We start from the raw sequence: 15,231 nt of genomic DNA on the forward strand, positions 1-15,231 counted from the left end.
TACAAAAGTATTGCTGTCTGCTACATGCCATTGGAAATTAGCCAGTTTGCTGGCCATTGATTGAGAGACTTTCAAGCTCCCAAATCCAGGTAAACATATATACTGTAAGAAAAAACAATACACAGCACACACTAATATATGTCACCACCCACAAATTACAAGCTTGTGAGAAACTTTGCTCCTCTCCTGACACCCCTAATCTGTGTTCCCCTACATTACTCACTTCCTGCTTCTGAAGTGATAATAGTAGGAGGAGATCAGATCATGTATGGAAGGGGAACAGGGAAGACAACCTGTGTCAATAGGTGAGTCTGTGTAGTGGAGGAGTTTCTCTTTAGCGGGACCCCAGGATTAGTTCCGATAAATAACTGGACTACTATGGAAATGGAATGAACCTATTCTAAAAAGGTATGGGCAGCACTAAACTACACAGCCCAACAAACAGCCTGGTACATTTTATCTGATAAATGAGAAGGAGAATGTTCAGTGACGTTTGAATAGTGCACAAAATGTAATGTCTTCCAACCGTACATCTAACTATGGTGCAGTAAAAAAAGTTACTGGTTAAGAAATTGTCTAGTCTCAGTTACTTGGGAAGAAGAAGAACTGGGGAACAAAGTGTACCATCTTAAGGTAACCCTTGAGGTTATGGAATACAGATACCTCTCACTTCATAGCCTCATGGGTTGTCAGGAAGAAGGACCAGCAAGCTCGGGAGATGGAGCTGTGGTGGGCAGTGACAGAGGTTCCGTAGGTAGAGCTGGTCTGGCACTGAGCACTGTATTGGGTGGTAGGGTCTGTAACTTAGGGTCTACTGTAGAGCAGAATCCTTCTAGGGACTGCCAATCCAGGCAACTGTAATCAGGTGAGTGTGAATAAATCCTATAAATTTTGTTGACTTGCAAGCATGAATCCTGTGCACCACGACAATAAAGTGCACCATCACAACATAGATTATGAGCTTACCAGATGGCAAGCTAAGGAGAGCTTGCGACTATAGCCCAGCCAAGGCCTTTATCCAAGGAGTAATTGAGGTAACAGCTCATGGATAGATTCCTTCCAACACAGAGGCAGGGTATCAGTCACAATATGCTTGTATGGATACAAACGGACTCCATACTCAATGGTCGTGGATATAAAACCAACCTTCTATCCAGTAGACAATGATGTAGATGAAGCCGGCTGCCGGGTGGCCCCGGGAATGAATGGAAGGTGGTGCAGGCTCTCCCCCTTCCTCCTCCAGTGCCCAAATCAAGTTGGCTGTTCGAGCCAACTTCATCTACATTATTGTCTACTGGATAGAAGGTTGGTTTGATATCCATGACCATTAAGTATGGAGTCCGTTTGTATCCATACAAGCATATTGTGACTGGTGTCCTGCCTCTGTGTTGGAAGGAGTCTATCCATGAGCTGTTACCTCAATTACTCCCTGGATAAAGGCCTTGGCTGGGCTATAGCCGCAAGCTCTCCTTAGATTGTGTGCTTACCAGATGACAAGCTATGTGGTACTGGTGCACTTTATTGTTGTGGTGCACAGGATTCATGCTTGCAAGTCAACAAAATGTATAGGATTTATTCACACTCACCTGTGGTTGATGGACTGATTATGGCATACACATAAGGATATATTTATATCATATATTATTTGTGCCTATTCAATGTATACTGAATTGTGTTCTCATTCACTTCATTTGTATATATGTACTTTATATGTGTTAGCAGCGCAGCTCCAATTCTTTGTTACCTTTGGACATCAGCATTGTCTATCTGGGGAAAGTGTAGTGTTAGATGAACTAACAGACTTAGATGGACTAAACTAAATGCAGCCACCACATCTACTGCCACGTACACACGGTCGGATTTTCCGACGGGAAATGGATGTGAGCTTGTTGTCGGAAAGTCCGACCGCGTGTATGCTCCATCGAACATTTGCTGTCGGACTTTCCGCCAACAAATGTTTCATAGCAGGTTCTCAAATTTTCCACCAACAAAACTTTGTTGTCGGAAAGTCCAATCGTGTGTACACAAGGTCGTCGCACAAAAGTTCACGAATGCTTGGAATCAAGCAGAAGGAGCCGCACTGGCTATTGAACTTCCTTTTTCTCGGCTTGTCGTACGTGTTGTATGTCACCGCGTTCTCACGTTCGAAATTGTTGGCCAACATTTGTGTGACCGTGTGTATGCAAGACAAGTTTGAGCCAACAACCTTCGAACAAAAATCCACGGTTTTGTTGGCGGAAAGTCCGATCGTGAGTACGGGGCATAAGAACTGTTAAGCTGCAATATATTATTTTGGGGGCGTAATACCATACTTTAAATATGCCAGGGATAGTTCAGGACACCTTTCCTCAAAGCTGACATCCTCCATACCTAACCATTTTGCATGTTTAAAGGATGCCAGGCACCTACTTACCCCAAGAGATTTTGGTTTCCCCTTCAGAAAGGCCTCATAAAAATTCAGTAAGTATGCCTGCGGCACTACAGTCCACCCTGGTTGGAAATTGGAAACGCTGACCAAAGGTGGACCTACTTGGAAAACGTGTCCCATTGGTGGTGATTGGGTCATTAGAGCTGGGTAATTATTTTGGCTATTTAGCAGCACAGCACCAGTCTGCATATTGTATTGTTGTGTCCCATAGTTGTTGCCAGTTTCCTGGTTTACTGGGGAGGACATTATGAAAAGTCACTGAAGGAAGAAACAAACACATAAATGAACACACATTAAGAAAAAAAGCCAAACAAATTCTAAGAAAATATTTTTTTTTTATAATGTAGAACTGTAATCATAACAAACGTATGAAGATCTGAACATAGCACTCATAGATGGAATTTTATCTTATTAAAGGGTACATCTTTTTCTGTTTGTCTTCTGGCCAATATGGTGACATTTTGGGGGAGATTTACTAAAACTGGTGCAGCTGTGCATAGTAACCAATCAGTTTCTAACTTCAGCTTGTTCAATTAAGCTTTGACAAACCTCTAAGCTGATTGGTTACTATGCACAGCTGCATCAGATTCTGTGTACCCCAGTTTAACCACTTGAGCTCGGAAAGATTTTACCCCCTATATGACCAGGCTATGTTTTGTGATACGGCACTGCGTTACAGAATAAACAGTTATGGATAATATGTGCAATCGTGATATATATAATAGTAAGTTTCAGTGGATATCCATAGCCAGGATATAACTGTAAAAATGACAAAAGGTGCAGCAGCAGATGTAGGAGAAAATCCTCCTATATAAAGTGCAAATTATTCAATATAACAATAAATTCCAATGTGTAATATACATGCAACAAACACAAAGTGACTTGTGCAATAAAAGTCCACGTGACTAATAAGGCATAAACTTAAAATCAATCAAAGTGCTTAAGCATAAAAAGGTTCTCCTCCACAGAATAAAACCAGCTTCCTAGCATGCACAAATTGTGGTGGAGTGCTCAAATAAATCAAAATAGTGCTCCTCTTCGTGTTCACACACAAACTAGTAAGCAGTGGCCCCTTACCTTAAGGTAATGGGGTAACAGCATATGACCAGTAATGGGAATACCATCCTTTAAGTTTTCTCCTCTATCCTGGCGGTCCTAGTCCTGGAGCATAGTTCCCTCAGATGATAGGCGTGACGTTACACAACACGTGACTTCATCAGGGACTTCAGTCCCTGATGAAGTCACATGTTTTTTCTAACTACGTGCCCCCTTATCATCTGGGGGAACTATGTTCCAGGACTAGGACCGCCAAGATAGAGGAGAAAACTTAAAGGATGGTGTTCCCTTTACTGGTCATATGCTGTTACCCCATTACCTTAAGGTAAGGGCCACTGCTTACTAGTTTGTGTGTGAACAAGAAGAGGAGCACTATTTTGATTTATTTGAGCACTCCACCACAATTTGTGCATGCTAGGAAGCCGGTTTTATTCTGTGGAGGAGGACTTTTTATGCTTAAGCACTTTGATTGATTTTAAGTTTATGCCTTATTAGTCACGTGGACTTTTATTGCATAAGTCACTTTGTGTTTGTTGCATGTATATTACACATTGGAATTTATTGTTTTATTGAATAATTTGCACTTTATATAGGAGGATTTTCTCCTACATCTGCTGCTGCACCTTTTGTCATTTTTAAAGTTATATCCTAGCTATGGATATCTACTGAAAGTTACTATTATACATATCACGATTGCACTTTGCACCTTTTTTAGTGTTCTGTTTCCACGTAGGATTGATCACATATTATCCATAACTGTTTATTCTGTATTCTCCATATTCTAGTGTTGTTTAGCCCACTAGGATACTAATTTTATTTGTGTTTTTGCTAGGATTAGCGCAGCACCACTTTAATAATTTATTCATCTGGTAGCAGGGTCTAGTTGTACCCTATTCGGTGCAGGCAGCTTTTCCCAATAGCTCTGCCGTAACACACATGATAGCGCAGGAATAATTATACACTTATACAGCACTGCGTTACTTTAAATGACAATTGCACACTGTACCCCAATAAAACGTTTGTCCTTTTTTTCATAAAAAATAGAGCTTTCTTTTAGTGGTATTTGATCACCTCCTGTGGTTTTTATTTTTTGCGCAATAAACAAAAAAAGACCATCAATTTTGAAAAAAAAAAATATATATATATTTTTTTTACTTTCTGCTATAAAACACATCCAATAAAAAAAATGTAAAAAATCTAATTTCTTCATCAATTTAGGTCAATATGTATTCTGCTATACACTTTTGGTAAAAAAATCCCAATAAGTGTATATCAACTTTTGCGCAAACTAAACTATGGTATTTTTTTTTTTTTTTTACTAGTAGTGGCGGCGATCAGGGACTTATAGCGGGACTGCGACATTGCGGAGGACAAATCGAACACCTAGCTGACACTTTTTGGGGACCAGTGACACTAATACAGTGATCAGTGCTAAAAAAAATATGCAGTATCACTGTACTAACGACACTGGCTGGGAATGGGTTAACATCAGGGGCAAAAAAAGGGTTAACTGTGTGCTTAGCTAGTGCTTACTCACTGTGGGGGAGGTGCTTTGACTAGAGGAAGGCAAAGATCTGTGTTCCTGCTTTGCAGAAACACAGAATCAAAGCTTTCCCCGCTGACAGAACGACGATCTGCCTTGTTTACATAGGCAGATTGTCATTCTGCCTGTGTAATTCCCGGGTGCTGGCGGACATTGAGTCTGTGGTACCTGCCGCTGGGCTCCCACTGTGTGTGATCACAGTGGTAGCGGGTCGGCGGCGGCGCACGTGCACGCCCCAGACCTGGAAGTGTCAGATCACCCAGTAGGCATGTGATCTGGCACAGAGTGGCCGCCCAGCCACAGTAAATGTACTGTGGGCGGTCCGCAAGTGGTTAATAAATATCCCCCTTGAGCCTTTTCCTTCTCCTCTGGTGGCAATGATGGTAGATCATTATTCTGCATTAAACAGTACTTATGTAATGATGTGTAAGCCCTCCTTGTTAGTAGAATATGGTAAATTAAGGTTTTGGCTCCTCTGTACCCAGTGCAGCAGCGTTTGATTGCTTTTGGCTGTTCTGGGTGTTGCTGGTTGCAGGCTCAACTTCTCCCGTCTTCTAGTAAGTTCTGGAATATAGTAGGTCAGAAGTGGCAGACCCTGGGCTGAATATTCATACAGCCTCGGCAAATACATGACCAAGAAGGTGACCAGCAGGGGGCTGATATGTGTATTTATAGTCTGGGGCCTGGAACAGCAGGGTCCTTGTCCTGGTGAAAGAGACCCAGCCTGAAGGGGCTACTGTCCTTCTGGGTAGATTAGCTGAAGACTGCAGGAGGTCCAACAAGGTCCCAGCTCAAGGAGAGCTGGGGGGTTATTTCTAAAGCTGCTGAGAATCTGTCCTGGAGGCTCACATCACAGGGTCTGGTCAGTACTGGAGGGAGACATCCATGTATACAGGGACAGTGAGTGGAGGCCTGAGAGAGAGAGATCCTTGAGAGACTGTTCCAGAGTTGCTGACTTAAGCCTAGTACACACTACTAGTTTTTTTTTTTTTTTTTCACTGGGTTGAACGAAAAAAAACTGACAGCTAAGAAGGAGCTGATGTACTAACTATCTGATGTTAGTACAGCAATCTCCCCTGCTATGCTATTGTGCTCTGATAGGGGAGAAACCCCTCCCCCACCAGAACATTCTGGTCAGCGCTCTCAGCCATCGGCAGACCTTTTTCGGTCATGCCCCTTCGACAGAAGCCGGCTGAACCTGCTGCAGTACACACTGCGGAATGTCGTCCGGTTTCTATTGAACCAGCCAATGCTGTCCAACATTTGGCCTGTGTGTACTAGGCTTTAGGCCTACTTCCAGAGTCCCCTAGACTGTATGTCCATTATCTCTTCCCACAAAAAATTCATTCTGAGGAGTTTAGCTACTACCAGAAAGTGCCCTCTGTTTCAGTTTGCACTAGATCTGGAGTACCCCAAGGCTCACCCTACACCCCAACCAAGTTTAAATATTCATTTAACTTCAAAAATACACTCACTGCCTGGTTATTGTGTTGAGAAACATGCACACAGCAATTTTTGCAAACAGCTTGCACCCACTTGGGACAAATGGCAGGACCCATCAGTCCACCCAGTTATGTGAGAATAGCGAATGAATATTCACTATTGTAACACGGATTCTCCTCCCGGCCAACCAGGAAGCGTGTCCTGAGACCGGTCACTCAATTGGCCGAAAGGAGATCCGATCAGATTGTCCGGAGGAGGAGGGAGACGCAGTGAAAGCGAGGAAGCAGCCGCCCAGAGAGAAACCACCGCCATCACCCGTGAGATGTGGGGGGGGGGGTTGGGGTGGTGGCAGGTGGGTTATTAGACCTGGTTCACACCTATTCATTTTTTACTGTGTTTTCAGTTTTGCAGAAACACACTACAGTCCATTTAACATGATTTCCTATGGGTCATGTTCACATCTGTGCATTTTATGGAAAGGGCCAAGGACTTTTTTTCTTGTTTTTGGTTCCATAGACTTCAATGGAGCAAAAGCAAAATGCACCTGAAATATGCAAACTGCATAGGTTTGAACCAGGCCTTAATGCTGTCTGACCTCTTGCCTCCTGAGGTCTTTTGCTACAATGAGTGCATGTTGCTCTCAGGCGGTGAAGTGTTTTTTTTCAGCAGCAACATATTTAGTTTTGACTGGAGTACTCTCCTCTTACTGCATTTGTAGGGATTTTCTTCCTAGAAAATTTGCCACACAAACTGTGTATGCTCCACAAGAAACATCAGAGGGATTGTATTGCTAATCCCAGCCTTGAACCAAGATATTACTAGCCAGCCATGTTCAAACAAAAAGATTGGGTACCTTGTCACCAAAGAAGTAATGTTTTGAGGCTGCTAAGGACCTCTTCCTCAGGCGGCTGAGTCTTTGCAGTGGTTAAAGGCTAGGTTCACATGTGCGGTGCCAACTCAAGCTCTGTTTTCACAGCTAATTGACAAAGTAGTTGTTCAGCGTTTCAGAACAGTTTTTGATCAGTATCACGTCAGGTTTACATAAAGATCAGGTTCACAACTGAATAAAAAGGTGAAAGGGAAACCTCAACCCAAAAAAGAAAAGCATGGATGAATATAATAGCCAATATAGCTGCTCCCCTAAAAGTGTGGATATACTACCTTGAGTGATAAAAAAACAATAGTGAGGGGGCGCTAATGATCAAGTAGTGTTAACACAATTATGATGACAGTAGCATAAATAATATTAGAAACTAATAAACTTCATAAACAAGTGCAACATGCTCAATGTTAATGTGAATATAAATTAATAAAAAAGTCTTTTGTAAAGTCCATAAATTCTTCAGTGATTAGAAGTTACCAATATAACAAAGTGTAACAACATCACCATTTGGCAGTGAATCCACAGGAACACACCCAATGTGCTTAGTTAGGATTTCCTACTCACCAGACAGATATGACCCCTTTAATTAAAAAGAATATCAAACAAATTATTTTATTAAAAAAAATTACGCTATGGTTCCTTCCTTCTCTTATTTCCAATGGGTCACCATGGTGGAGAGGAGACTATCATTTTAAGTCTCCTGTTAATCTCCAATGATATTCAAGCAAGTCTAAACAGGAGACTTAAAATGATAGTCTCCTCTCCACCATGGTGACCCATTGGAAATAAGAGAAGGAAGGAACCATAGCATACATTTTTTTAAATAAAAGAATTAAAAAACAGAGTGCCCGCTTACATTAGCGTGTGCCTTCTCCTGGCACTAAGGATAGCCCACATATATCACTAGGAAGGAATCATACACCGCCCGGCTCGCGCTCCTGGGTCAGCGTGCGTTCCTCTACCATGTAGAGTCATGTACTTGGACCCAGACGTGACGTGACCGGAAGGCATCCTGATGATGTTGTAAAACGAAACGAACGTCGAGGCGCCTTCCGGTCACACTAATGTAAGCAGGCACTCTATTACCTGTTTAAAATTGTTTTAATAAAAGATTTAATCTCTATGATTCCTTCCTTATCTTATTTCCAACGGGTCACCATGGTGGAGAGGATGATATCATTTTAAGTCTCCTGTCATAGCTCCAATGATATTTAAGCAAGTCTAAAGATTATACCTACCAAGCAAGTTTGACCTTCTTTTAAATTAAAGAGGTCATATCTGGTGAGTAGGAAATCCTAACTAAGCACATCAGGAGTGTTTCTGTGGATTCACTGCCAAATGGGTGATGGTGTTAGACTTTGTTACATTGGTAACTTATCACTGTAAAGTCCATAAATTCTTCAAAGGACTTTTTTATTATTAATTTATATTCACATTATTGTTGAGCACGTTGCACTTTGATAGTATTTATGATGTTTATTCATTTCTAATATTAATTAATGCTACTGTCGTTAGAATTGTGTTAACACTACTGTATCGTTAGCGCCCCCTCACTATTGTTTTTTATCACAACTGATTATGCGATTGAGAAGCGTTCCCATGGAAGTCAATGGGCCAGAATTTGCAACTGAGCCGTACCACACTGCTCAGAAAACTGACAGGACTCGTTTTCAATTTGCATTGAATCCGCATTCCGTGACATGTGAAAGCAATGTTCTTTCACATGTCATGCGAATTGGATGCGGTTCAAAACGCATCAAATTTGCAAATGTGTGAACCTAACCTAAGCCCTGGATCATCACAGCTCCATTCAGACTCAAAGTGGATGAAGTGGTTAACCTTTTCTTCAGATAAGCTCAATGCCAGCATGGGCTGTGACAGCTGGATTATATAAAAAGTGATTCTGATAAAGATTTTTTTTTTGTCTGAGTATAGATGTCTATTTATCCCAAGCATGTCTAAATTAACAGTAAGTGAATTTAAACATGCTTGGGATAAACACAGGGTCTGTATTGTAGGCAAAAAGGCTAAAACAAACAATTTTGTTTTACATGTTAAAAAAAAAAAAAAATAAGAGTAGGCTCCAATGACCATTTTCTTCTGCCATCACTCTTCTGTACAAGTTTGCGTTCTTACTCAGCTTGGTAAATGTGGCACACACAAAATAACAGAGGACATTTACCCATATGTGGTCCACCTAATTATTATGATAGACCACTGCTGGTTTGGAACTTTGCTTAAGGGACAACAAAGCCTTTAAGTTTTAAAAATGTAGAAACTATTAACTTAGAAAGTATAATCTTATTATTATTTCATTTCATTGGTAATAACAAAAAAAAAAAAAAAAAAGTATTCTTACCTATTTTTTGTTCTGCTGTGCTGAACCGCCAACTGATTGATTTGTCCTTCTTGTTTGGGTTTGTATAGAGGTGGCACCACACAAGAAGGATTACAGCAGACAATTTTATTGGCTCACTTTGTTTTCCTAAACAAGCCATGCTTACTATTGAAAGAAATGCGTGTAATTATGCATTAGTTGATATAAAGAGGTATTTTTTTAGAAATGTAGCCAAGAAATATTATAGAAAAAGGTTATGGAGTTTTTTCCTGGAAGGGTTTATATTAGGATGACTTCTTCCTGGTTCTTTGTGTACTAAGGTCTTTGTTTCAAATATTTAAGCAAACTACAATCTAATCCTTGATAATGGACAGAGTGTGTTGGCTCAGTAACTGTTTTATTTGTCACTTTCTGCAATAGATATGTTGTTTTGTTAATTCACGTTGCTTCTACATAATGAGAGAATCCAGCTAACATTTGGCGATCCTACCTGAGGCATGGTTCACACCGATGCATTTTTTAGTGCGTTTTCAGTTTTGCAGAAGCACACTACAGTCCATTTAACATGGTTTCCTAGGGATTTATGTAGTTCACATCTGTGCATTTTATGGAAAGGGCCAGGGACTGTTTTATGGTTTTTGGTTCCATAGACTTCAATGGATCAAAAGTGTATATTGAAAAATGCAAAATACACCTGGAATATGCAAACTGCATAAGTGTGAAAAACGCCAAATAAACTATAAGGCCTGATTCACATAGGGCGGTGCCTGGGGATGCCATTCACTGCTCTGCCCTTTAAGGTAATTTAAAGCAGATTAGGGATGAGGTGAGTCTTCAGTTCAAATGTAAATTCAGATGGAACATTTAGTGGTGGGACGCTTGCCCTAATCTCAAACTTTTGGGTTGTTTGGTGGAAATTGCTTTGCAAAACGACTCATAATGCATTGCAAAAGCAATCAGTGGCCAAAGGCTTGCACCTGACCCCTACTTAGGTGCAAGACTTTAGCCAATGATAGCTTGCACCTAAGTTGCAGCCCACATGTTATAAAAGGCTTCTTTCCCAGAATCCTTTTGTCAGTGTGTTGTGAGTTTAGTGAGAGAGAGAGAGTGTGAGCTGATAATGCTTTTAGGAAGGAAGAGTTGGTTACTACGGCTTTGTGCTTTATATAGTACTCAGTACTCTATTTTTTAATTTTGTTAGAATCCTTTATTTATTTTTTAAGGGGTCAGCAAAAGCAACTGCAGTGTGAAACTATCAATGTCACCAATAGCTGCCCTTTGTTTGCAGAAGACAACTGAGGTGCTGTTTAGTCCACCCAAGCACCACAGTTTATAGTCCACCCAAAAGCAGCATTTAAAAGTAGAAAATAAACCCCACATTATCATTTTTAGGTCTGGCAGGCTCACAGGGAGGGGCAGACGTTCCTGTACAGCTATGAGGGTGCGAGTAGCCTCTGTGTCCACAGGCCATAGTGGATTTTAAAGAATAAGTTTGCAGATGATGGACTTTAAAGTTATAACACAAGTATAAATTAAAATTAATTTATTACAAAACCATATAAGACAATTACATTAAAATTCATTGGCTATTCACAAATATGCCTTGAACCAAACACACCGCCTACGTAACATATACAGTAATATACTGAAAATGAGGAACCAAACAGGTCACTCTCCAATACTTGGTGAATTAGCATATGAGTGAAAGAGGCTGTGAGTCTTAATGCAGCTCAGCTCTACATGTTGCGCGTATTCAAAAGACGCTTCTTCAGGAGCTTATGGCGTGTTAGTTTTATAGTCAAAGACAGAAAATAAGCAGAGAATAAATTCCGCAGCGCAGCTGGGGATGAGGGGAATAGTATCTTCACGTAGCTTCTAGATCAATCTAAGAGACCACCACGCACAAAGCGTTCGTGCGATTGATAGTGGTTTGTAAATAGGAAGTGCTGATGGGCAACTAATGTGCCAATGTCTGGATTAATCAGGGGATCCCCCACTAATTATATAGCTTCATTGTCCATGTATACATAGTTCCCAAAGGGCATCCTGCGTCATAGAAGTCCCCTTCCAGTCTCTGCCTCAGTGACGACTACGGAGCGTGATAAGGGTAGCTGTAGGCCATAGTGGTCATGGATGTGGTGCCTCATCTGCAAGCAAGGCACATTTGCCTATCTTGACATGAAGTGTTTGGTACAATTTAAGGGTGGATGTTAACTGTTGGGCTTTTGGGTTATTGTTTGATGTGAGAAGATGTATGTATGTAAAATATATATTTTTGAATAAAAATTATATGAATTAAACAGAAAAAAAAAGTACATGAAGAAGGTGTTAGAGTGGCTAACCAAGCCTTAATTGTCCTGCTCCTCTGTCACCTATATGAAGACTAATTTGCAGTCCGTCACAGCTGCCAAAGCTCTCTATTCTGCCTCATCCACAGCTACTCATGCTGTTTCCCAGCCACGTGGCATGGAGGAGTTTGATAAATAATTTTGAGCACAGCAATTAATGGGCTCTGATGTTAAGTTGGCCCCAGTGATGAGGAGGTCTCCGGCCATACCTGGGTGCTGTATAGAGCAGGGGAGGAAAGTGATGGAAAGGTACAACCACAGTAATGCTGGCCATACACTATACGAGAAATCGGCCGAAAAATCGTTCGTATAGACACTTCGTTCATTTTTCGGCAAGTTAATGGGCACAAATCGATAATCGTTTGTGATGTTTTTGTGGGAAAAAAACGAACGGGAAGTTTGGAAAATTTCTGCCGAACGTACGATAAATTGCAAGGTTAATGTGTTTCCCGTCCGAACTGTCTGCACTAGGTATATGTAAAAAAAACGAACCAAAAATGTATTTATTCATGTCCACTGAACAATTTATCGGTCATTACATGATGGCATGATCGTTTGCGGTCACGGTCGAACGTTCGTTTTTCGAAAGTGTGTTCGGCCGATTTTCTGTATAGTGTATGGCCAGCATTAGGCAGAACGCATCCAGGGGCAGCTCACAGAGATGTGAAGAGAGAAAAAATATTTTCACTGTTGGAATTTTTTTCATTTTATATATTTATTTCATTAAAGATTCTCTCACAGAGCTTTTTAATATATGTATTTTCTCACATGTCAAGATAGTCTTTGTATCTCTTATGTTGTATTATAGCTAGACTCTTTGCTTCTCACTTGTCATCTTCACATCTGTTGACAATTTGTAACCACTCACCTGATTTCAATTAAACACATTGTTGATTGGAGATGGAAATGTTCATGCTTTTCAACATATATGTGTGCTGTGAACAAGGCTTATCGCCGAAACTAGTCCGCTGCTGACTGTACTCATTGTGATGGCTTTACAATAAATACGCTTGATGTTATGGAGTTGCCGGCTGCCTGGGAAGAAATATTTTCACTGTTGCAGGCCACAAAAAATATCTCACATGTTGCCACCATTGCCTTGTCCAAGCTCTATGTGCACACCCATTGCCAGTAGCCATTTAGCACATCTCTCTACCTGCCACTAGTAACATCTCCTACCATGATTTAGGCCTGTAAGCATTACTGTCTGAAAATGGTTCTTTGTAATTTTAATGTGGCACCCCCATTTATTAATAACTGATTCACAATTCCAAATGCTGTGAATTTAGTTTTAAAGGGTCCTTCCTGTGATCTGCAGGAGTTTTTTTGTGGGGTTATGGTGTTTGGGCACACCCAAAAACCCAATTTTTTGCAGCTGTGTAACAAATGCAGATATGGGGAATGTTTGTTAAAGCAGGGTTTATTCTATGTGGTTTGCTTTTGACTGTTTCTGCAGTGTTTTTGCTGTGCGTTTTTGCATACGTGATTTTACAGCATTTTTCATGGCTAACGTGGGAAGATTAAAAAACGCAAATTGCAGTATAATTCAGCGGCAAAAACGCACTACATGTTTTTCTGCAGCTTTTCCATTGAAGTCTATTGAACCAAAAAAAGCACAGTTTTTGCATTTAAAAAAGTCCCTGGCCCTTTCCAAAAATGCAATGGCTGAAAAAAGCATTGACGTGAACGTGTCTCATAGGAAACCATGTTAAATTAACTGTAGTGCTTTTCAGAAAAAAGCGCATAGGTGTGAACCAGGCCTTAGAGTTTACCTGTGCAGCCAATACACAAAAAGTAGGAGCATACCAGGCACACAGGCTACTTGAGCTAAGGATGGTGCATAATATAAACAATATTAAGGGCTCTTTCACATGGGGGATCCGTGTGTCCGTTTTTCATCCTTCTGTTCTCGGATGGAAAACGGACATACATGTATCCCTATGGAGCGTCGGATGTCAGCGGTGACATGTCCGCTGACATCCGACCCGCTCTGATCCGAAAAGTGTAACAGAGGAAAGCCCTACTTTTCCATCCGTTATCAGATCGGGTGATGACGGACTCTACGGTCCGTCATCATCCGATTACCCGTAGGGGAGAGCGGCGCTCTGACAGGTCCGTCGCTGCACAGTGTGCAGCGATGGACTTGTCATCTTCCTGCTCAGCGGGGATCGGCGGAGCGATCCCCGCTGAGCAAGCGGGTGTTCACGGGGTGGATCATCACTGATCCGCCCCATGTGAAAGAGCCCTTACTGTATAGGTAAATTAATAGGAGACAGATGTTTAACCATAAAAAACAGGAAATTGCCCCGGGACTTTAAATGAGGTGAAATGCAGTAAATGCAGTCTCAAAATTTGTTAAAATTGTCATGCAAACAACAACATGAATCAAGTCCCTGAAATGATACATACAGTAAAAAATGTCATTACACTTATGGTATAAAATGTAAATTGCAACGTACACAGGCATGAAAAGTATCCCAATGCGTTTTGCAAGACCATGCTCACTTCATCAGGGGTAGATGCGCATGTAGTACATCAAAGGCTGAATCAGACTACCAAATGGTGAATACCCAGAGGTGGCATGTAAAGAGCGTCTGGCTTGGGAGCTGAGGAGGCAGAGGAAAAACCAACTCAACAGAGCACAAACGGGGGGCAGACATGGCCGGGATGGGGGGGGGGGTCACCAAAGATCTCCCAGTATCCATTATTAATGTCAACTTCAATGAAGTGAAACTGCTGCGTGTGGGTACTGCGTAGAGCTAGCTATTATCTCATAAGTCCATCAGCACATGCGTAAAAGTATTAAGAAGCAAGAATTTGACTATTATAGCTATAGTTCTGGCTACCTGAAAATAAAGCAAAATAAAGTCTGAGAAGCACTTGCTTGGGATCATGGCAATATGAATGTTGTGAGGATATTTAGATGCAATCCCTATGGGATGATATTACTACATTTGGAGTTACACAGCCAAGGAGTACAGTGATCATAGAACCTAGTTAAAGTAAGGTGAGCTTTAGCATACATGTATTCCATATGTAAAAGATGGTTGAGTATGGCTATGAGATGCTGAATAGTAGGGGATTCAGTGTTTTTCCAATTTTGTGCAATGGCTAGTCCTACGGCTATTAATATGTGTGTTGTTATGGGGTGAATTTGCATGGGCCATTTGTCAAGCCCTAATCCTAGCAAGG

General features: G+C 41.2%; 1 protein-coding gene across 2 annotated transcripts in view; it reads right to left on the reverse strand.

Moving 5' to 3' along the window:
• Positions 1-9,830, reverse strand: part of LOC141106388 (membrane-spanning 4-domains subfamily A member 4A-like) — a 56,720-nt gene extending 46,890 nt beyond the window's left edge. For both annotated transcript variants that reach the window (XM_073597134.1, XM_073597133.1), the window contains exons 1-2: positions 9,713-9,830; positions 2,414-2,686 (exon numbers count right to left, since the gene is read on the reverse strand). In XM_073597134.1, coding sequence (XP_073453235.1) covers positions 2,414-2,674 — 261 coding nt within the window. In that variant the 5' untranslated portion in view covers positions 2,675-2,686; positions 9,713-9,830. The remainder of the gene's footprint in view (positions 1-2,413; positions 2,687-9,712) is intronic.
• Positions 9,831-15,231: the final 5,401 nt, after the last annotated feature.

The sequence above is a fragment of the Aquarana catesbeiana genome, linkage group LG08 (genome assembly GCF_042186555.1).
Source record: "Aquarana catesbeiana isolate 2022-GZ linkage group LG08, ASM4218655v1, whole genome shotgun sequence".
Lineage (NCBI taxonomy): Eukaryota > Metazoa > Chordata > Amphibia > Anura > Ranidae > Aquarana > Aquarana catesbeiana.